The sequence below is a fragment of the Glycine max genome, chromosome 8, assembly GCF_000004515.6.
Source record: "Glycine max cultivar Williams 82 chromosome 8, Glycine_max_v4.0, whole genome shotgun sequence".
Taxonomy (NCBI): Eukaryota; Viridiplantae; Streptophyta; class Magnoliopsida; order Fabales; family Fabaceae; genus Glycine; species Glycine max.
Window position 1 is genome coordinate 42,006,855 of NC_038244.2, and position 23,963 is coordinate 42,030,817.

The 23,963-nt window shown below is 32.5% G+C and overlaps 2 protein-coding genes and 1 pseudogene across 3 annotated transcripts; 2 read left to right on the top strand and 1 right to left on the bottom strand.

Annotated features, from left to right (window-relative positions):
- The first annotated feature begins 724 nt into the window (after nucleotides 1-724).
- On the top strand, nucleotides 725-3,327 carry LOC100780882 (60S ribosomal protein L18a-like; annotated as a pseudogene).
- Nucleotides 3,328-6,241: 2,914 nt separating this feature from the next.
- Nucleotides 6,242-11,503, top strand: LOC100811550 (3-hydroxyisobutyryl-CoA hydrolase-like protein 5). Of its 2 annotated transcripts, none has more exons than XM_006586011.4 (16): nucleotides 6,242-6,387; nucleotides 6,537-6,582; nucleotides 6,818-6,901; nucleotides 7,007-7,075; nucleotides 7,567-7,630; nucleotides 7,963-8,036; nucleotides 8,151-8,234; nucleotides 8,359-8,443; nucleotides 8,664-8,749; nucleotides 9,137-9,258; nucleotides 9,365-9,425; nucleotides 9,525-9,623; nucleotides 10,165-10,266; nucleotides 10,385-10,426; nucleotides 10,980-11,086; nucleotides 11,178-11,503. In XM_006586011.4, the coding sequence occupies exons 2-16, from the start codon at nucleotides 6,550-6,552 to the stop codon at nucleotides 11,221-11,223; spliced, it is 1,158 nt and encodes a 385-aa protein (XP_006586074.1). In that variant the 5' UTR covers nucleotides 6,242-6,387; nucleotides 6,537-6,549; the 3' UTR covers nucleotides 11,224-11,503. The 2 variants fall into 2 exon arrangements, with proteins under 2 accessions (XP_006586074.1, XP_003532090.1); XM_003532042.5 differs by having other exon boundaries at nucleotides 6,252-6,401.
- Nucleotides 11,504-12,848: 1,345 nt separating this feature from the next.
- Nucleotides 12,849-21,558, bottom strand: LOC100812079 (protein VACUOLELESS1). The gene is made up of 15 exons (XM_003532043.5): nucleotides 20,670-21,558; nucleotides 19,282-19,572; nucleotides 17,623-17,762; nucleotides 17,357-17,462; nucleotides 17,181-17,273; nucleotides 16,838-16,927; nucleotides 16,643-16,756; nucleotides 16,339-16,446; nucleotides 16,161-16,234; nucleotides 15,464-15,518; nucleotides 14,937-15,118; nucleotides 14,600-14,729; nucleotides 14,340-14,442; nucleotides 13,945-14,042; nucleotides 12,849-13,334 (listed from the first exon to the last, which is right to left on the bottom strand). Exons 1-15 carry the CDS (start codon nucleotides 21,453-21,455, stop codon nucleotides 13,173-13,175), a joined length of 2,532 nt encoding a protein of 843 aa, XP_003532091.1. The 5' UTR covers nucleotides 21,456-21,558; the 3' UTR covers nucleotides 12,849-13,172.
- Nucleotides 21,559-23,963: the final 2,405 nt, after the last annotated feature.

Consider the following 23,963-nt stretch of genomic DNA (forward strand, 5'->3'; position numbering starts at 1 on the left):
GAGTGGTCACTCTATTTTAGTATAAATAGGGGATCATACTCTTGTATTTAGTGTGCCAAATGAAATAAAATCTTCTTCTTCTTCCAACACCTACAATCTCTTCCTTTCTCCTTCTCCTTTTGACTGCAGGCGAACTTTATAACTCCTAGAATTCCATCATGAGTTTCAATAGAAACACAAAAATATTATATTTCTGTTTTGTGTATCATTGACACACAACAAAAACCTATTTTCACTGTGTATATGCATATGTTGCACAACAAAAACACAATTCCACACTCCCTCTTATTTCAACTCAACAAAAATGTGGTTCTGTTGTTGTTTCTCCAAAATGGAGCCGCATTTCCATTGGTACAAAAACAATGAAACAAATATCGTGAGGAATGTATTACTTGGAACAAACGGGACAAATGTTATAGCTTGAAAATGCAGCAAGAAGCTAAAAAATACAACAAGGAAGCATAATTGGGAGAAGAAATGAGAGGCGGGTGCAGTAGCGATAATGGGAAAGGGAAGAGGGAGGTGAGTGTAGGAAAACTGAAGCGGCGGCAGCATAGTCTTTTCACAATATTTAAAAAGTAGGAGGTGGGGTTAGTATTTTAGAGGGTGAAAATAGCAACCTCTTTATTTTTGTACAGTCCTTTCTCTGCGTGCATTTTGGGCTCCTATTCTCTTTTTGCTTTATTTAACCATTGACTAAAAAAACACGTAGACTCACCCTTCAGGGTTTTACATTTTGCCTTATTTTATTCCTATTCAGTATTCATAGAAAAACAACTGCAACTGAGAGAACACTAAGCAGTTGCTACCATGGTCACCTTCAGGGTAAACCAATCATGGATTTTTCACCATTTGCCTATCTTTTATCATTGCCACCATTCTAGTTTCTTTCAATTTTTTCATTGCAAGATTGGTCTTTTCTGATTTTTTTACTCGGAAATTGAATTTTGTGTTTATTAATTTTGGCTTTCTAGTTGTTGTTTTTTTTTTTTTTTTCTGATTATGTGTAGTGTGAAGAGTCCATAATGAATGATACCCTTTTTTTGTTGTGTTGAATCAGTTTCACCAGTACCAGGTTGTGGGGAGAGCTCTTCCCACTGAAACTGATGTGCATCCTAAGATATACAGGATGAAGCTGTGGGCCACCAATGAGGTCCGTGCCAAATCTAAGTTCTGGTATGTAACAACCTTAACATTCTGTTTCTGTTTGGTGATGGGGTTGTGTGAAAATGCTTAATTTTATAATGAATTTTCCACTTAAGGGTTTTCATTAGGGTGTCTATGGTTGGTAGGTTAGCACCATTGATAGGCAAAAGATAGTGCATTTTGGAATGTGGAAAATATGCATAGTTGCTTTGAATTAAGTTTTTTTGTTTGACATGATTCAACATGGAATGTTATTGTAGTATCCAGTTCAAAGGTCTTGTCTTTAATTCCTTTTATTTTTTTCTCCCCTTACATCAAAGGATAATTTTCTTCTTCTTTTGTAATATGAAATTAAGAACCGTTTGAAGCAGATCTCAAATGGATGCTTATCATCCAACATACATAAAAACTGCAAAATTAAAAATTTTCATCACAAGACTGCTAGCTTTTTAATGTATTGCTGATCACACACATGTTTGATATTTTCTGGCAATGCAAGAAAGGCCACTTTGGTGCTGCTTTACAACGCCAATTTGCTTTACATGAATGTGTGATGGTATCTCTCTCTTTAAGCCGGGGATAGTAATGTTTTCTATCATGTGCTGTCACAAGTTTTTGCATTGCTCATTTTGGATGAGATCAAAATGATGTTTCTATTTATTTATTCATTGAATAATTGAAATGTTTTGTATTTCTGAAAAGCATAACTATTCACCACATTTTCTTTTTCATTTTAATTTTTGCAGGTACTTCTTGAGAAAGCTAAAGAAGGTAAAGAAAAGCAATGGGCAAATGTTAGCCATCAATGAAGTATGCATTCTCTTTTGTCCTGTTTATATCAACAGTTGCAAATAAGCTACATTTCTACTTGAAGCTTCTTTCAGAGTTTTTTTTTTTTTTTTTTTTTTTTTTTTTTTTTTTTAAATCCCTATAAAAACAAATAGTTACATATTATAATTTCTGTTCTGAAATCTTACCATTCTGGGGACAAACAACTTTTGTCAGGTTATATAAAGTATAAACATTGTAAGACTGGTAAAATAACAATGCCACGTAGTTTTCTACATGCTTGTTGGGAATTCTACTTAGGCAAAGTTATTTATGCTTGACTCTCTGAATCTCTGTTACATTGGACACATTTTGCAACATTTTTCTCTTTCATTGAAAAATCTAGTTAATTGAAATTTGTTTAGAGTACTAGGTTATCTGTTTGCTTTGTTATGAAGTTATTAGTCAATGGGCATCTTTTGAATTTTAATGTTTCTTCATGTGTGTGTGTATATATAAATCATGTCAAGTCAAGTTATAAAAATTGTAGAAAACTTGTGAAGAGAGTCAGTTTTAACTTTTAAGAATGAAACGTGAGATATTTTGATAATTCAACATTGTAACTGATTATTTCTTGGGGCCGCTGGCTCAAAGTTGTTTAATTTATACAGATACTAGGAAATTTTTGTATGGGTCATTGAGGGAAAGATATTGAAGTTTGGACATAGGTTGATCCAAGTATTGCGTGCTACTATTTCATGAAGCATGCATCATAGATTTTTAGCCTTACTTTGATATGGATAGGAGTACTAGGAGACAAATTTTTTCCTGTGTTTTGCTTCAGCATTGTAGGCTCCAATTGCAGATAGTGATGTTATAATTCTTTATCCTTTATGCTTATTGCAGATTTTTGAGGAAAAGTCCTACCAAGATCAAGAATTATGGAATTTCGCTGCGATACCAAAGCCGAACTGGGTATCATAACATGTACAAGGAATACCACGATACTACTCTAAACGGCGCTGTTGAACAAATGTACAACGAAATGGCATTTCGTCATAGAGTCAGGTCACCATGCATCCAGATCATCAAGACTGCCACCATACCAGCTAAACTATGCAAAAGGGAGAGCACCAAGCAGTTCCACAACTCCAAAATCAAGTTCCCGTTGGTGTTCAAGAAGGTTAGGCCCCCAACTAGGAAGCTCAAAACAACATACAAGGCCACCAAGCCCAACCTCTTTATGTAATTCTCATTCAACCACATTTATCTTGAGGTTGCTTGATTCATTTTGAACATAGGAAGAGCATAGAGAAGGTAATCACATATTAACAAAGTACTTCAATATCTGCAACCATAGACTGTTTGCTTTCTTTCAAGCTTTGAGTATTGAGTTTTGGAAATTTGGTGTCTTATTTTGGTCATTTTTGTTGAACCCTTGTTTCACTCATTTTTGTGAATACGTTCCGTTTTTTTCTTCTGGGTCAAAAATCAAAAGTGTCTTTTAATTTATTGGGTCAGAGATTAATTTCGTTCGCGGTTCATGATTGCCACTGGCTCAAAAGAATTTTGTACATGGTGGAAATTAAATACATGTTTTCCTGTTAAATAGATCATTTCCACTCATATGAACACAACATGACCTTACACTGCCACACCAATCCTTCGGGTCGGTTGGTTTTAAATCAAGTGGTTCCTTTTTTGTTTGGCATGCTGTTTTTTCTCATATCAACATACATAACTGGCATACATACACACCTTTCTCTATTGTGTGGTGTCAAACCTCCAACATGTCGGTGTCTAACTTTTAACTTTTAAGGTAGTTATTATAAAAATGAAACAAATTATATGATTTGAAATTAATTTAGCTCAATTAAGTATTTTTTTTAAAAAAAAATTGATTAATTTAAACTCATTCAATTACGAGTTTAATAGACATGTTTTGTCACTTTCTAGAGTAAAATTATTTACAATGATTTTTAAGATAATCATTGACAGTTCTAGTTTTGTTCATGTTTTGAGAAAAGAAATAATATAGATTTTAAAAAATAAACCTAAACCATTTTAATATTTCACAAAAAAAACAATTAAAAACTTGTGAGAAATATTTTAAAAACAAGTTATATTTTGATGAGAAAAATCTTCAACACTTGACACTAGAATGTCTGATATGAAATAATTGGTTGAATTTGTTTAAATTTAGGGTAAAATCAAATTTGAATCGATCATACTTAATTTATCTGACATGATTTGAGTTTTGACAATTTTTATGTTTAATCCAAATTAAATCAATTCAATTAATATTTGGCAGATTTAGTTCAGATCATAAGTATAATAAATAATCATTATATTTTATATCTAACTATTGTATACTTTATAAAAAAATAATTTATATTAATATAAGGTTAAAACATTTATGGTTTGGTTTTTAATATTTATTTAATTACTATTTCATTTTTTTTACATAATTAACACTATATACCTAATTAATTTCTTCACTAAAAAATATGATAAAAAAAAATACATCAAATATGACCAAATTAAGACACTTAATAACCCACAGGACAAAAAACTTGATGATTTCTCACCTAGGACAAAAAACTAAGCCACTTAATAATAGTATTTAAGATCACAAGAGAAATAAAATAAATGAAGGAAAAAAAGACAAAATATAAAGGAAATTTTAAGTACCAAATAAAATATATTAATCTTAAATTAAAAAAATAAATTTGGTCATCAATTGGGTTAATTTAAATTGAAAAAAAAGATAAATTTGAAAACCAAATTGATTATAAATTAAAAATAATAAATTGGTTTGAATTTGAAGTGAGAAGAACAAACTATCTGGACTAATTTAATATTTAGTTGGTTTTGTAATCCTAGGATTATTTACTGGTTGAATTGGTTTGGATTTAGGGTGAAATCAAATTCAAATCAATCATATTTGAGTTTCAATTTTTTTTTTACGTATAATTCAAATAGAACTAATTCAATTAACACTGATTTAATTTAGATCATCTTATTATTGTATTTTGTGATATTATTTTAAGATTTTAAAGTTTAAAGTTTTAGACTTTAATTTAATATCATGTTCAAGATTATTTTATTTCAAATTATTCTGTACGCATGAAATGCTTATATTTTTTCTAAAATTTTGTTATTGCAGTTGTAAAGTGTGATAATATATCTTGTTATAGGTGTAGTGTGTGGGTATCACATGATTTAGTTTAGCTAATATTTTTTAATTGATTCAAATTTGTTTTTTTTTTAAATTGATTTTTTAAATGATTTTTTAAAATGTTAGGGGAACTGGTGAGTCAATCTGTTTAATTCACCAATCTAATTTATTTTTAAGACTTAATTTTTAATGAGTCAGAATGAATTAATCTAATTTATTTTGACAGTTCTAGGTAAGAGGATAGAAAGGAAAAAAACAATAAAAAGAAGATAAATAAATAAAAAAGAAAAAGGTAAAAAAAAGAGTTAAAGCTCCAGCATGTTGTTATATGGTAAAAATGGTATTGACACTTAAGACGTACTTTAATAGTATAATAAAAGTAAAAGGAAATTTAATAGATGATGAAGCCTTACAATTTGTGGTAGTTGAAGGTCGCCAGGATGTAGCAAAAGTGGTGGGTGAAAGATATGGTGTGGGTAGGTGGAGACTTGGAGTCCCATTTTGCTGCAACAAAATTATAGTATTATATTATTATTATTGCTATACAAGCTTTATTAAATAGTACTAATTGATCTAATTAAGTAATATTATATGAGATTTGAACAAGTATTAAATATTTGTTCTTCATGTAATGTTCTCTTTATTTCAAAATATTTATTATTTTAAACAACCAAAATAATACTAATTTTTAAAGAAATTTTATTTGTGAATATTTTACTTTTAGTATTTTCTTAATCGCCACTTGTTAACAAAGTTTATATTATATTATAATGAATCTTTAGTGGTTGGTATAACTATTAACAAATGCGAAGTGTGACACGACAGATTTCCGTTGACTGTGTTGAGTTCACTTTCTTCGATTTTCTCTTGACAGTATGATGCTATAATGAAACTGAAATAGACAGAAAAAATAAATAATGATCAAAATTAAAGAAATACAAAAATATGTTATTTAGATTATTAGAAATCAAAGAAAAGGGTAAAGAATTATTTATTTGTTTTAATAAATGGAATAAATAAATAAATTATATAAAATATGTTTTCCTAATTAAAAAATAAATATAATATAAAACAATTTCCCCTTCCAATTTCTTGTAAGAATTAATCATTGAAAGTTTGGTGTTTGAAATCCTATCCGAAGTTCCTTATTCCGTGTTTACATTCAAAGGGTTAAGAAGCAATATATATATATATATATATATATATAACTCAGTACTAGTTGTAGACTTATAGTTCAATCTCCTTCCTCCATTTACTTTTATTCTATCTCACTTTCATACTCACCCTTATTGCAGGTTAACTTCAGCCTGTTAGTTTTACTTTCACTCTCACTCTCTTCATTTTATTTTGTTAATAATAATAATAATAATAATTTCATATCTTCTTTTGTGTTTAAAATTTGATTCACTTGATCATATATGCCATTTATTGTTTGGTTGTGCAGTATTTTGACCTCAATGGCACCAAGTTCGGCAGTGCCAGATGAACAGGCAAGCCCCTGAATAATGCTTCCAATTTCTGATTGTTTGATTTTCATTTTGTTTTTGATAGAGAGGTTTCCCTTCTGTATTGACATGCTAATCCTTTTTTTGGTAAAAATGAAAGATAATATTTATAATTGATACACTTACCTACCACCAATAAAGGGTTTCTGCAATTTTCACTCAAACAAAATAAGGTGGTAAATGATTCATGCGTGTTGCTGTTGTTGGTTTTGATGTTCAGGTTGTTGTTGGAGAGGAGATAGAGCATGTAAGAGTGATCACTTTGAACAGGCCAAGGCAATTGAATGCCATCTCACCAGAATTGGTAGATCCAATTAGCTTAACTTTGAAAATTTTCTCTCTCTGCTGGGTTTATCTATTGCTACTACTACTTTTTTTTTTTTAAATGAAAATTCTTAAACGGTTTCAGGTTTCTCTGCTAGCAACATATTTGGAAAAGTGGGAGAAGGATGAGGAAGCAGAGCTAGTTATCATAAAGGTTGATGCTTATTCTCTGATTATTTATTTAATTAATTAATTAAGATGTATAAAGGTATTTTATAATGCCAACCAATCATGGATTATCTTGTATGGTAAAATTGTTGACTTTTGTAATAAAGATTGAAGAATTGTTAATTTGAATGATGATGCTTACATTTTTGGTGTAGAAAGATTTAGGGTCATTACTAATTGGATTGCAATGTAATTTTTTTTTTTACACTGGCAGTGTATCAAAATTAAACTCTATCATTATTACTATTTTGGTTCCAGAAATTGAACCCGAACACTCTTGCAGCTAGTGCTACTACAATGTTACTAACTGAAATTGTTGAAATAACCTTATTAGATATTATAAATGGTTCCTTTTTTATTTTTCCTGAAAGATTCTATTATGATAACCTACCAAAATGAACCAATCTACCTTTCTCTTGCATTTGTTGTTCTTACTTGTGTCCACTTCACTCATTTTCTGTGAAATTGTTTTTCCAGGGATCTGGTAGGGCTTTTTGCGCTGGAGGGGATTTGAGAGTGTTCTATGACGGCAGGAAAATAAGTAAATACATCTTTCTCTGTAGAATTTAGAGGAATCTGTTCAAACAAGTTCACATAGAGATTTCATTATTTTTTCTATTGAGAAATGCTAATAACATAATGTCAAACACACTCTTTTTAACACATTCTTTACTATTAGGTGAAATTCATGTGGAACCACTTTAGTAAGTCTCGGGTGAATATCACAGTAAAGAGTCATTGACAATAGTGTGTTTTGAGCATTTCTCTCTTTTTTTTAGTGAGCATTAGTAGATGAGATTTAGGAGAGAAACAATTAAGATTTCTTTACATTATTTGGTCTTATTTGAAGTGTAATGCATTTCTTCTTGACAGAGGATGCCTGTCTTGAAGTGGTCTACAGATTTTACTGGCTTTGCTATCACATTAGTACCTATAAGAAAACCCAGGTTTGATTTAGGAACATAATTCCACTTTGTCCTCAAAAAATTATGGCAATATGTTCTCGTGAAAATTTATTGAAGTCTGGTGTTTTCTTGAATGGTGCTATTATATTATAACAGGTTGCGCTTGTTCATGGAATTTCAATGGGTGGAGGTGCAGCTTTGATGGTCCCATTGAAGTTCTCAGTTGTAACAGAAAAAACTGTTAGTATTTAAGTTGTTAGAGATTATTTTCTAAATCCATTTTCAGTTAGTTTTGTGGTATAATTATTGATGTACTGTCATCCTTAATTTTTTTTTGCGGCATGCTCAAACGATGCTTTGACAGGTTTTTGCCACTCCTGAAGCAAGTTTTGGATTTCATATTGATTGTGGCTTCTCATACTACCACTCTCGTTTACCAGGGCATTTAGGTAACTGCAATCTCAAGGAATTCCTTTTACCTTGTCCTCTTCTGCTATTTTGAAATTTTCCCTCATAACACTTGTATCTCATTAGCTGTTTATTCTTCCATGACAGTAGAAGTGTCTTTAAAATTATATCGAATTAGCTTTAAATGAAGAAAAACACTATAGCAGATGATACGTAGAAAACTGTGGAGATGATATCATGCATGTATTATACATTATACAGGAGAATACTTGGCACTTACTGGAGGAAGGTTGAGTGGGAAGGAAATAGTTGCTGCTGGACTGGCAACCCATTTTGTCCCTTTTGAGGTTTGATTATCTTCAATTTCTGCGATGACTTTCTCTTTTTATGAAGTTTTCATCTTAAAAAAGTAAAAAAATTCAACTAAAACAATAGTAATTATAAGAAAGTATGTTTATTAGTTCAAAAAAAACTAATTTTAAATTTTCTTCTAGGCTTATGACAAACAACTCTAATAGATTTGTTTAAATTTTCTGTTTTCTGATCTGATGACATTTGTCCACAAAAATAATATGTCTATTATCAAATTTTACTGAAAGAGGAAAAAAAGTAGTAAAAAGCATCAGGATGTTTCTCTCGAAAGTGCTTGTTAGGATCCAAGTCACTAGGTGTTTGTTACATATAGTATTGGTTTTAAGAGTTAATTTGATTGATGATGGTTTTTGGTGTACCAGAAAATTGTTGAGCTAGAGAACCGCCTTATTAGCTTGAATTCTGGTGATGAGAATGCCGTAAGATCAGTAATTGAAGAATTCTCTTCAGAAGTCAAACTTGATGAAGAGAGTATCTTAAACAAGTAATCACTTTTTCATCTATGATCTGTTATCTATTTTCTAGTTTTCTTCTCACTGTTACCTCCAAATTGCATTATGCTCAAGACAGTAACCTTTGGAGAATTTTAGGCAGTCAATAATCAAAGAGTGCTTCTCAAAAGACTCCGTAGAGGAAATTATAAAATCATTAGTAAGTTTCTTAGTATTTCAATAGGAATATTCTTATCTTATTGCATGCTGAGTCCTTTCTGGGATGTTGTTATATATGACTATGCACTTTGATCTGAAGGAAGCAGAAGCAAACAACAAAGGAAATGTATGGATAGGTGCAGTTTTAAAAGGAATGAAAAGATCATCACCAACTGCATTGAAAATAGCATTAAGATCGGTAAGGGGTTTGTAATAATTTGTTAAGATTTTAGACTGGATGATAGATATTGACCTTTTCAAATCATGATTCGAAGATAAAACTCGAGGTTGAAGCAACCAAAGATGTATGAAATCTCATCTGGCAGACTGGAACAATTTAATTATTCCTAAAGTTTTGAGATGATAATTGTCTTTCAACTTGATAAAATCCATAAAGTGACAATATCCCAATCTGGATTCTTATGGCCATGAAAATACACATGTTCATGCTGAATCATGCATGCATATGATGCAGTTTTGGTTAAATGTAACTAATACTATAATTTTCCCTTCTAGGTTTTAAAATTACTCTTTCAAATTCTGTAAGAAACTAAATCAGGACAAAGAACAGAAATGGTAAATGCATAATCTAGTTAATCACTAAGTCTTTGGAGTTTGGACACAACAAAACTGACTCAATAAAGAAAAGGGAGGAAAAAGCAAGTTGGCCTTGTAAAAGTAAGATTGACATGCTGTTTCTCAAATTTCATGATTTTATATACTGTCTTGGATATGTACAGGTTCGTGAAGGAAGGAATCAAACATTATCTGAATGCTTAAAAAAGGAATTCAGATTAACAATGAATATACTGCGAACTACAATATCTGAGGATATGTATGAGGTAATTGATGTTGTCATTGGTAGAAATTTTTTTGACAGAAGACAGTTTAATGTTATAATTTTTGAATTTGTTCCCTACTAATATCTGAAGCAAACTTTTACTGTCTTTTGATGAGAAGGGTATTAGAGCTCTCACCATTGACAAAGATAATGCTCCAAAGGTACTCTCTCTCTGTTTTCTCTCTTCTTCCAAAACATGCACGCATACTTCTATTCTATACATATTGGAATTGCCTGTGTTGAATTATCAGATGCACGCATATGTGAAATTACCTTTTTTTTTTTATAGTTTCTTACATTCATAGATGAAAATTTGCAGTAAAAGGTACAAACCATTTACATAAAAAGTACCTTCTGAGAATCCAAATTTGCATCTTCCTTTACACTTTTTCTATGTCTCTTCTAATCTAAAATGTAAGCTTATCTCAATACACTAGCATGCTTATATCTCAGCCTTTAGGTAAAGTATATATCTATAACCCACAAAACTAGACTTGAACACTGCTGTCCATGCTTTGTCAGGAAATTATATACATGCATCAAGGCCAATTAGGGGATGCCAATTATATTGTATAAAAATAATTATAAACTGTGAACTCAATCTAATTATTACTAGCAAAATCATGTCCAGAAGTATTTTTTTTTTTTTGAATAAAAAAGAAGTCTTATTCTTGTTGTTTGTCCTTTATAATGCTAAATTAAAACGTTGTTCAGTGGGAACCTTCATCCCTTGACAAAGTAGAGGACGGAAAGTTGGACTTGATCTTTCAGCCATTTGAGAAGAATTTGGAGCTGCAGATTCCAGAAAGTGAGGAATACAGGTTGGTTGGTGTTTGAGTTTTGATTCATTAAGTATTTTTCTTAAACTAAAATTTGTATGTATAACCAAAAATTCTCTCTAATTCCAAACAGGTGGGATGGTAAATATGAGAATTCAGCTTATGCCCTTCCAAATTGAGAAATTTCAATCTGTTAAATGTTGCCTCTTTTAGAATTCCTCCAAAAATGTCATGGATTTCTCTACTTTCTGGTATGCATTAATCCAGGCTACTGTTCTGAGTTCTTGAATAAACTTCAACATATGAAAGAAGTTCATGAAGAGTCCTCTAAGTTTGTTGTTGCTATTTTGCGGGAAAAAAAATCATGTAATTTCAGATGTTATGAATATAGATGAATTGTGCTGTAAAAGTATAATGCTTCCCCTAGAAAGCACATTAAAATAAGGTTTTTTTTTTTAAGAAAATTATTTCAGCAAACCTCACTATCAAGCTTATGAATAACTCGTGTGATATTTAATGAATGTTTAATTAAGGTATTTAACCAAATGCCCTCTGAATGAAAATTGTTGAGCTGCAAAATAAAAGCCTACTTTCAATTGAGTGGATCCATAATATTAATTTTTGTGTACAATGACAATACCAAGATTTGGACTTGGAATTTCATGCAAATTACTCAAACTCCCCACTACTAAGCTGTTTAGGGTTGAATGGTTTCATGATACGAGAGAGCATTAATAAGCTTTCTTAACTACATATCTGGTTCGCACATAAATAATACATTCATGGTTATCAAACTCCAAAATTAACTCGTTAACTCTTGCGAGTTTACGAGTTCACTTGTCCTCTTAGGAGTTAACGGGCTAACAACCACTACAAAACCTCAAGTTTCCAAACAGGGGACCATATACTTATATATATATATATTTTTTATAAATAAGTACAAGTTATGTAATAATTACAAATATCTATAAAAATATAAACATGAGTGGTATCATAAATTTATAAATAAAAATGTGTATAAGTTCAATTTAAATTGAATTAGATTGGATTGAAATATCAAATCCAAAATTTGATCTAATTAAATAAAGATTTTTGGTTTTTTCAATTTTTGAATTATTTTTTATTAGTTTATGAAATACACTGTTTATTTTAGGCACCCTCAACTAAGTGTCACGTTGCATGAACCACTTGCATAGTATCTAAATCCTTTAATCAATCTACGATATTGTATTGGCTCGGCATTTTAATTCTTGACAAGGAGAATAGTAAATCCCTTAATCAATCTATGATATTCTATAACACGAACCAAATTGGAAATATATTTAAGAAACAAACTAATTGTCCATTTTTCCATTAAAAGTCGTAGTCACAATCTCACTCTTGAAACTGAGTCAAATTGATGGAACTGCAAGTTGAACATTGGTGATGATTTTTATGAACAAAAACAAACAGCAGTGGTTGATTACTATTTACAAAGAAAGGTTAACGAACGCAGCCCAACCGTGTACCCAAAATCTTAACTCGTACTGCTTGAAGCTTATAATGAAATTGAGAACTGACCGATTCAATATTGTTATATTGGAATTATAATGCCATAATTCAAATTCAATGTTCCACAGTCCTCGAATCGCTAAAGAAAGTTGCGCCACAATTTCCATCCAAAGGATTCAACATCGCCAGATTATATTTTATTCAAGTATGTTGTGCTTATGCATATCATTGAAAGGATTGAGAAACCATACGTATATTTAATTGGAAACATAATATAGAAGTGTTACCACTAGACATTAGCAAATTCACTGGGTCACACGAACAAATTCAATTAAATAAGAATGTATCAATGGGTAATACAATTAACAAACTCGGCAGTGGTCACTACTCATTGGCAAATTGAATTATACAGGTACATTGAAGATAAAACAAGCAATTATATACTAAGACACGAAAATGGCCTCTCGCAACAACTAAGGGGGAACAACTAAAAGACAATATTTGAGCACATTTACCTCTAGACATTAGCAGATAAGATACATTTTTTTCTTCACAATATACACAACTAATATTCCAAAAGGAAAATAATAAGCACCTTGGAACAGGAACAAGGGAGCAGAAAGCTCTGGATAGAAAATTAAGCACCTTGGAAAGACAACCGATCTCGAAGAGTATCAAATATTGATGAAGCTGCTGCATTTTGTGCAAAAGTCAATTTCAACCGACCAAGTAATTCACCATCTTTTGCCTGTGAAGCAGCATCGGCAGCTTCCTTGGCCATACCAATTCGAGCATATGACTGTCCAAGATAGAGAAAAGTTATGTAAAGCTGTGATATGCACCTTACACTAGGGCAAAAATATAATAAAAAGAAAAAAAATATTTCTATTCTTTAGTTGGCAAAGCACTAATTTCAGATAAAGTCTCACTTCCAAGGCAAAAGCTCTAGTTTGTGCTACAATTTGTAGCAGTGTACCCTTCATGCAATCCTTCTCGGCAATTAAATGGATTACAATACTTGCAATGAGAGAAATTTGTTTGAATTCTGTATGGCATTCTGTTTAAGGCTGTTTCAATGGAGTTGTTAATTATTTCTGATATATAAAGCCTTTACAGCATTTTTTAATCTCATCAATCTCCTTGTTGCAACTTGAATTTTCTATCTTGGAGGATATTATATCCTTGCTCAGTTGTACTTCTTGTTTTTGAATAATATTTTTATAAAATACCCACTCCCCCAAAAATATATTTAACCCTTAATCTGTTCCAGCATCATAGTATCAACAAAAAATAGTAAAAGTGGTGGTGAGGTGATGAGGATTAAGATAATTATGATCAGAGGCAGGGAAGGAATTTAGGCATTAATAATGAGATTTATATTGGTGAATGATGAGACAAGCATAAAATACCTCAGCTCTTTCTCGAGGGTCTGCAAGTTTTGGGATATATTTAATAGCTTCTCCCTTTTCGTCTGCTTCAATGCATGCCTCCACAAATGGCCTATAACCTATAGATACCAGAACATGTAGGTATTGAATGTTAGAGTAGTAATGTGTTATTAGTTAGCTTAGCTGAAAAATATAGGAAAAGTTCTTTTCCTCTACTCTGAAACATTATAACAAGGAGTCAAAATGCTTGAATCGCACTACTCTAATGTTTCATAAATATCCAAAACTGCAAAGTATAATGCTGAATTCTTTACAGTGACGATCAATATCTGTATCCAACCCACTCATTGCAGATTTGCAGTCTAAACTTACCAATTCGCTACAAATTTAAAATAGCAATCAGTCTAAAAACTTACCAATTGGAGGTTTCTTCTCCTTTGAAAATTTCTCTAGGGCAACCCAATCCTTGATTGTAGCTAATGCAAAAACTTTAAGCCAATACCATCTCTTCTCAGACACCTAAGTATGAAAACAACGAAAATTGTTTTCCTCAAGAACTAATTTACAGAGAAAAAGTACGGGGGATAAAAGTGTTTCTATTTTTTAATATTTTTGGATTTTGTTCTCAACAAATTGTTCATGCAAATTAGCACAAATTAAGGTAAAATTTACCAACCTTAAATTCCGTTTTCACTTTCATTGCAGCTCGATTATTTCCCAAGACAATACAAGTACGGATTGTATCACTTATACTAGAATCCACAAAAATGGCTTGCTTTGTAGTCACTTCAAGTTCATGCTGAATTCTGCAGTAGCAACAGTGTCATAATGTTCCTCTTGATTGCATGACAAAAATGTTTATTCAACCCGTACCAAAGTCTAAATGTTTCTCCAGAAACATATGAATAACAATTTCTTCATAATTATATGGAGTTATTATTACAACAAGCCAAACAAATGAAATGCTGAGATTTATGTTATGGTCTAGTGATTTTGACAAAAATTAATCACACCTTAACAGTTTTGCATGCTCTTCAGCTGCCTTTGATTCAAAGGTATGCTCCTTGGTTTCAGCAAAAAGACCATGTGCCTTCTCAATAAGTTTTATTCGAGGACCATGAAGTGGAGATCCTTTGCTTGCCATGGGATTTTTCCCAAGTTCCCATGATTCTTTCCACAAAAGAAATGCCACATCCTACATGCATTGGCCACAGAATCAATTCCAGTATTTAAATGGAAAGCATGTAATTGAGTATACAAGGATATGATCTGGCAGCATTACTTAAATCCAATACAACAGGCATAATAAGTATGATTATAAATTTCATACAGTGATGTAATTAGTAAATTGTGTGAAAATTGCAAGGCAGAATCAATAGTAGACTAATGGCACGCTTTATGTAAAAGGCATATTTAGAGAGAAAAAGAAAATAAAGTTCTGGGTAGTCAGAGGATGTGTGGATAGATAAGTTATCAATTCATGATATATAATTAGAAACTACACATATGATGCAAATCATTGCAAAGAATGAAAACATACTTGAAGTTGCCCAGTTGATAAGAAGAAATCCTTCAAAAATTCGTGTTTATAAATCCTGAAATTGAGATGCAGCAGACATTAATTCCTAGATGACATCCACTTTTAACATTGAATACTTCAAATAAGAACACATGAACACAAATATTAACAAATGCTGTTCATCTTATATTTTAACCACTACATTTCACCCTTCTCTCTGTCTTCTTTCTTTATTAAATGTGTGTCACCCAACTTTACCACTCCAGATGTAATTATTAATGAATGATAGAATGGATGATACATTTCCAACAAAACATTGTTAGGGCTCTAAGAGATTGAATAACCAACAACTAGGAATAGTAGCAAGACAAGATTAAAGAATAGAAAATTAGAGAATTAGAATAGAGAAATATGTTGTATCTATTGTTGAATATAAATATTAATATGGCCAGGATACTTCTTATAAGACTTAAACATTCCTCCTCCCTTGAGCTAGCTTTTGGGAGTGAGTTAGGCTCGGTCCGTTATCTCCTGAACTTCTACTTCTATCATAATGCAGTTATGTACAGCTTTTACATGACATTAAAAAATAAACTATTCTATGCATCTTATTTCCTTCATTTGGTTAGCAATTAGCATTTAGCGGCGACCTTAATATTATATAACCAGGAGGATCCACACTGTCTTGCCTTCTGGAATATGGTCCAAGGCCACATACCGTGCATAAGTTACAAATAAGTCCCGTGCCAATGGTCTCGCCTGTATAGTGCCAAAGAACTCCAATGGTTGCCTCTGCATCATCCATAGAAGAATTATTCGTTAGAGATAAACTCATGTTACTCAATATACATCACAAAACTGAAAATCTAAAATATTAGGTTTTCCAGAGCCAATACCTTTTGCCAAATATGAAAAAGTACAAGGTAAACAAGATCTGTATCACCACATTCGGTCGCCTTTATCAAGGCTATATCTTCTTCTCCAATGCTTAACAGGAGAGGAACCTGGACATAAGAATTAATGAGTACAATAACAAAAAATATTCCACCGAACTAATTCAATATCTTTGGACAAAACATAGTAGACAATAGACACAAGCCAACAAAATGGGTTGAAAGAGGCATGGGAGGTGGGGAACAAAGATTAATAAGCCATTAATTTCAACAAGTATCCATAAATAGAAGAAAATGAGAATAGTACCTGTTTCGATGAACGAGGCTCGTGTTCAACAAGCAAGGCAGCTAACTTTCGTCGGTCATTTTTGTCTGCATGAGCAGCAACTGCTGCATAGGAAATGCCTTTGCACAGTTTTAACTGAGAAAAAAAAAGTAATTTTCAAGAGTTATTGCAAGAAATAGAATGATTAAACAGATCTTGAACTGGGGGGAGGGGAACCTTATCCAGCAGAATCTCCAGAAGAGTCACATCAGGAATTGCCAGTGAAGCAGTTATCTTTGAACATGCCCAGTGCATTATCACCACCTCCTACGCAAAAGCAGTCGCAAAAAATCAAAATCACATGTATACTTAAAGATGACTGCTAATGTACTGATGATACTAATGGGGTGAGAAAGAATAAAACAATGGCAACAGGATTCGAGACTTGACAAGTGATGCACGAATTTCTGATTATATAGCAGGGGAAGTTTTAATCTTGTATTTAATCATCAGGTGCCGAACAGTTATCAAAACATAATGCAAAATTGTACAGTAATCCATACAATATACAAAAACTTACTTGATTCATTCCAAGATATTCTGATACTTTCAGTGCAAGCAGATGTTGGTGAGCATTAATCAGGCGACCAATCAGAACAGATGGTGTAAGCAACTGATGGCAATAAGCTAATTCAGTATAACATCAATACAGCCAATTTTAGCACCGAGACTGATAGACAAGTAAGCCTTAAAAACCTTGTATTGCTGAATACTAAGAGGAATGCCAATCTCAGGGCTGCGCACTGCATTCAAGACCCGCAGAATTTTACACATCTCTTGGATACGATCACGTTGAAAATTGCTGCCAAAGTCAACTGGATATCATTACCGAGAGCAAATATCAGAAAATATGCCTGTCCCTCTTAAGACATTCACTATCGAAAATGGTGTAGTTGAGACAACAAAACACTTTTATAGGAATATCACCAGTATATCCAACAGAAAATCCAAATCAAACTCACCTACAAAAGGCTTGCCCATAACTGGCTGCCCTTAGGAGAGTTTGCTGGCGTGAAACATCAAATTCATGACCTGCAGCATCAACACATGCTTCAACAGCCTCAGGAAGGGATGATCTTATCAATCTCAAATTTTCATCTGCCTGGGGAATGACTAGAAAATCAGAAACTCATCTACAAGCATGAAGTGTTTGATTAAGCCATAATTAAAATACAAATGAAGACCTGGCACATCAACTAAAATCCAAATAAAATAAAGGTCTTCTTTCTTGAGTTTGATGCCAAAAACATGCCTCAACTCATCCACAAAATGCCTATTTGATTGATCAGTTTCCTTTCAGTTGCACCAAATTAGAAAAAATAAATTAACTTAGATTCAGTCAGCCAAATTTACCTACATTTTCCTTCCATTACTGGAAATAATAGCCATTCTTCTTTTCCTTCAAAATGTAGTCAAATAAGGAACTATTATGTTGCCAATAGAAAGAAATGACAACATGTCCAACAATAATGATTTAAAGAGAAATTCTAGGGGTCACACTCTCTAACACACTCTTTTGAACACTTCCTCTCTCATCGGTTAAATTTATTAGAAATCACAAAATTCAGTGGGTCCCACATCTTATTTAATGATTCTCTCCTGATTTCCATACTCATTTTAATCAGTGGTCTATTAGATTGAAGGAAGAAATGTCGTAGGGTTGTTTGATTGCTGGGTATCCAGCTACTGTGCTTTTATCTATAGTAGTTGGGTTTGGCAGGATTTGCCTTTGTATCTATTTGCTATTTTCAGTACATCTAGTACTGAACCATTATTAATACTATTAAATTTTTGCTGTGCAAAAAAAAAAAAAAAAACCAATAAGTGAAGTGTGTATGGAGGAGTGTGTTAAAGAGTATGTTGCTAGCACCTCATGATTTAAAATATACTTTGATTAATGTAGGGAGCTGTAAAAACCTACAAATATTAACAATCAGTAAGACATATTTGAGCATTTAATCGAGTTGTTTACCAATAGACTAAAATAAAATCAAATCCAGTTCCCAATGTTACAGACTGACACAAAGAAAATGGCATCACAGTGCTCAACAGAGCATCTATATTTATATTTAAATAAAAGGCTACATCCAAACAATTAACACAGATCTTGGTAAGAAGTAGCCTATCAATGAATGACTCAAGGCACATCTAGTAGATTCTAACTTCAACAGACAAGCAGAACAAGCGTAGCAAAAGAAGAAAACCACAGTAATATTTATTGCTAGAGCTACTAATTAAGTTCCTTTTTGAATTATTCAAATATATTTTATTAAGATAAAAAATGAAAAAAATGAAAACTAAAGCTCAATATAAGGGCTATAGGCTATGGTGAATCCCTGTCAAGCCCTACAGACAAGTAAATATATTTTCAAGGTCTTTGCTATTCACACACATACACACTGCAGCCTTTCTATACCATATACCGTAAAAAGTATGAGACAGATTCAGGTTTATTAGTTGGCAGTGACTAAATGTCTGAATTTAATCAATGGCACACATTAGTTGACACCTCAAAGTTCCGAACATATAAACTCTACATACAATCAAAAGTTTAGAAATCTAGAGTGAAAATGATAGTCTGTCTTGCAACAGTAAAATAATTACAGGAATGGAGTCTCTACCTTGGCACTTCGCCTATCAAAATGATCCAAGGCATCATATAGTAAAGCAGCAGGTGATGTACTTCCAATTGTGAAGATCGAAACGGTGGAATCAGGCACCCGCTGTAGAAATTCCATACTAGTATTGGACAATATCCTCACTCCATCACACTCAGGTATAAGAATTATTGGTTCATCAAAAAGGTAGTGAACTGGCTCTCCCTCAGGACCCATCATTAAAAGCATATCATCCCAGTACAGCAGCACAGCATCCATTCCACACCAAGCAATCTGCTGCGGAGGAAGAGCTGACTACATTCATAAAAAGCAATTATTTAGTTAAGGGCATCTTGCAAGCTGCTGATCCAAACTTGATGTGAGGTATAAAGGATAAAAATGGTTTTGGGGAGCAGGGTGGGGGGCAAAATATACACAAACACTCATAACACACAGTACAAACTTCATAACATGAACATTGTACACACACCATTAAATATTAGACACTCCCATTTTTTGTGTTACATAGAACATAGTGCTGGTAACATACTAGAATATTTAAATAACTTCAGGTTGCAACATCATTTACAAAATAACAATTAATTGATGATACAGCACAAAATCCAAACTTATGCTACATGCTTACAAACAAAATATTCTTAAGCACTCATCTATAATGACTTTTGCCTATATACGTACATATACACAAACACACATCCATAGCAATATAAAGATCATTACACCCATTTAAAGATTAGATACGCCCCCATTAGGGTTAATTTAGGACATGTTAAACTTAAATAAGTCCAGGTAGCAGCACCATTAACAAATAACTATTAAGTGATGACAAACATGAATCCAAACTTATGCTATGCACATCCAAAATGCAAAATTCCTAAGCATTCAACTACCATGTTAAAGTTTTTAAACTGTGGTCAAAGGCAGTTTCATCACAACTCTTGATATCACGAAAAATTGCAGACAAATGTGCAATGCGGCCACGGAGACCCAAAAAAAACATGATGTATCGCCAAAATCATAGCCATGGACTCATTAAAACCATAATAATGACCTTTGCATATCCATCAAACTCACTCTACAAAACGAAAAAGCACTTCCCTTGAAACCTATCAACAGTAGCACGCATGAGGAGTGCTAGCAACATAACTTCTAACACACTCCTTTTGACACACTTTTTTACTGTTGGTTAACAAGTACCCGAAACAATAAAATCAGAGTGACACTCAGTAAATTACAAAAACTACGTCTAAAAGAGTGTGTTAGATAATGTGTCTAGCTTCCCTAACACAAATTTCAACTTCAACACCACAGTCAATCCCACACTATAAAACCACACCAAAACTGGCAATTATCCTAACAACAAACAAAACAGTTTCATTTTCAATCCAAACCTCGCAATCCCTCTCGATGATAACTCCAGTCAAGTCCGAAGTCGTCACCAAGAGCCTCCCATCATGGGTAAACGAAGCGAGCCACTTGCCGTCGCGCGAAACCACCATCTTCTGCAGCGGCCCCCGCAACAATCCCTCTCCAAGCCTCTGCACGCCATCCTCCTCCACAGCGAGCACCACAGCATCATCCACGCCGAGCAGAACCTCGACATTCCCCGAAACCGTGTACTGCGGCTCAATCACGGCCATACAATGCGGCATCTCGTCGATCCCGGGATCCGCGAGCTTCACCGCGCTAGGGTTCCTGAAATCAGCAATACAGAACAACTGATTCGCCTCGGTGATGCAGACCAAACCGTGCCCCCAAAACGCGCAATCCGCAACGTTGTCTTCGAAGCACTCTTTCCCGAGGGAGAGGTTTGGTTCGATTAGGTTCGCGTGGACGTCGTAGCGGTAAACGGTGCCGTCCTGGACGACGCAGAGAAGAGTTTGATCGTCGGTCCAGGACATGCCGACGAGGCGGCCGCCGGGGTGGCGCCATACGGCGTCGGCGAGGGGGCGGCCGGAGGAGGAGAAGAGGCGGAGCTTGCGGAGAGCGGACTCGGCGTGGAGCTGGACGATCTTTGAGTCATCGCGGATGACGGCGACGGGGCCGCCGAAGGGCGCGGCGGCGACCTTGGTCCGGGCGAGGTCCACGTGCTTCCACGGCATAGGGTAGAGCTCTGGCTTGCGGTAGTAGCGGTTGTAGAGGAGCTGCCACTCCGCCGCGACGGAGACGTTGGCCATTGTTGGAGTTCGGAGAGAGAGTGGAATGGAATTGGTACGGTTTACAGCAAAATTCTGTTGAGGAACAGAGTGAGAGAGCAAGTGTTTTTTTCCTCTGTTAATTTTTTCGAAGGAAATTAGTTAATATAAATTTAAAAATAAAACAATTATTGTTTATATAAATTTATTAAATAATTGGTACTTTGATAGATGTATGTTTATTTTTATATAATTAAAATTAAAATTTATGATAAATGGTAAATAAATGTTTTTAATATATAATATATAAATTATATATTTTAGATTTATAATTAAGAAGTTAAATTATAAGATAATATTTTTTAATTATTGGTATTTAAAAAACCGTATTAATATTTAATTTAAAAATATGAATAAAAGAAGATAAATTGAAAAAGAAAATAGAGATTTTTTTTATATGTAAGATGGGTAATAAGAGCTTCAAATAACTCACACTCCTACTTAATCAATTAAATTATATTTCCCTTGTGAGATTAATGTGTGAAATAAACATCTAAATATATATTATAACAAAGAAAAAAGAATAGTAAAAATATCAGGATTAAAAATAAAGTTATTATTTTATCAGAGATTAAATAAAAAAAAAGTTTATGAGAAACAAACATAAAATCTGGATATATAGTATGATCGAAAACATATTTTAACTTTTTTAATTTTAATAAACCACATGAATCTTTCATCAACGCTCAAAAAGCAACTTTATTTAAGTTGAACAAAGAGTCGTCTAAAAGTATTTAACATAGTTGTACTTGTATATCCAATTTTTTAAACTCTGAAACTTTTAATTATGCTAAAATAACTCTGAAACTGTTTTGGGGTTCCACACGATACAACATATATTTTATTCATTCGTTATATCTCTTTAAATTGTAATACCATTTCCCAGATTTTTTATTAGTTGCAGACATTGTAGAATATAAAGGAGGCAATTGCAAGGGATCCAAATTTGCAGCAGTATTTTTAGTATGCCATTTGTTTTATTCAGTCAACTTGTTAATTCTCTTCTAGTTCCAATGCAACAATAGAAGAGAATATACTAAGGATCGAGACATAATCTTGGAATTTTGTTTTGTTTTTTGGATAAAGGAAGAAATTCATTAAGATAAGGAAGATGCAACGGCATAAGAGACATTAAGCCTCAACAGGAGAAATGCTGTAATTAGAAGAACTCAATGAGTTTTTGTTCCCCTCTTTGTAAATGCTAGCAACCATGTACCTGATAGTGGTGACATGTGACATGCGACATGTGGAGTTCAAGGAGGTGAAGATATGTGGAATTTATCTCTGAGAATGATAATTAATTGTTGCTTAAAATAATCACGAAAATCTTTACAGGAATAATGAACTTTAACACATAGATATCTACAATTTTATAGTAATAATAATGGAAAACCAATAAAAAGCAGTAATGCAATTATGTCAAAATTAGCAAGATTCACACTAGTAAGGACCAATTCCTAAAGATTATACCCTTAAACCCTAAAATGCTATTAAACTTTCATTATAGTAAATTATAATCGCACTTCTATGTTTTTTTTTCCAAATTACATCTAACCTTTTTCTTTCATCCTAAAAAAATCTCTCAAGTTTAGCACACATTACACCCAAACTTCATCCCTTATAAATATCATTTAATAATTTAACAGAAAATAGACACATGTTATTTACATGACTTTTAATGAAAATTTATATCTAAATTATCATCTTTTTTCTCTTACTTCCATAAAAGACATGACGCAATTTTCAACCTGAAAATATTAATACTATTCCTTCTTTTTCCTTTTCTCTAATTGGACGTGAACCTCAAAATTGATAACATGATAATCAAGGACTTATCAAATTAACAATTTAGTAAAATAATAAATATGATAATAAAATAAAGAACAATTCTTTACTAAAATTGACAACATGATGGGTTGGATCTTGGGGATACATATTTATCTCCAACACAAACAATCCAACACGCACCAAAAAAACTAAATTAAAAAGAAGAATAAGGAAAGGTGTTAACACATCCATACCACCAGTTGGAAAAATAAAACTTACATAAATATACATATTCTAATTTATGTGAAAATAGAATTTAATTTTATATATTATATTATAAAAGATAATATATAAGATTATAAGAATATAATAAATTAAAAAAAGAATAAAATTTGACTTTTGAACTATTTTTGCATAAAACTTATATTAATACTATATTTTGCACTAAATATTCAAATGAACCCTATCATTCTATAGGTCAATTAATTACAAGAAGATAGTTATATTCAATTAACTAATAATTAGATTGATCAATTCCAATATATAAGTGAAAGCGATAGAACGATACAATTAACTGAATAACATCAAAGAACTTTATTAAAATTAAAAGGGGAACTAGAGTACATGGATACAACTACATAACCATCTGAGTTCTAAGGGGTTTAAACAATCATGGTCATAGAATAACTAAACAATATACAATATTGCATTAGAAATAAAAGA

Coding starts and splice junctions, on each gene's coding strand:
- LOC100812079 (XM_003532043.5), bottom strand. CDS start 21,455: ATGGCCAACGTCTCCGTCGCGGCGGAGTGGCAGCTCCTCTACAACCGC. Junction 16,447..16,642: donor AGCCTCGTTCATCGAAACAG/GTACTATTCTCA, acceptor TCTTATGTCCAG/GTTCCTCTCCTGTTAAGCAT. Junction 14,443..14,599: donor AAGTGAAAACGGAATTTAAG/GTTGGTAAATTT, acceptor TTTCATACTTAG/GTGTCTGAGAAGAGATGGTA.
- LOC100811550 (XM_006586011.4), top strand. CDS start 6,550: ATGGCACCAAGTTCGGCAGTGCCAGATGAACAG. Junction 7,076..7,566: donor CAGAGCTAGTTATCATAAAG/GTTGATGCTTAT, acceptor TTGTTTTTCCAG/GGATCTGGTAGGGCTTTTTG. Junction 10,427..10,979: donor ACAAAGATAATGCTCCAAAG/GTACTCTCTCTC, acceptor AACGTTGTTCAG/TGGGAACCTTCATCCCTTGA.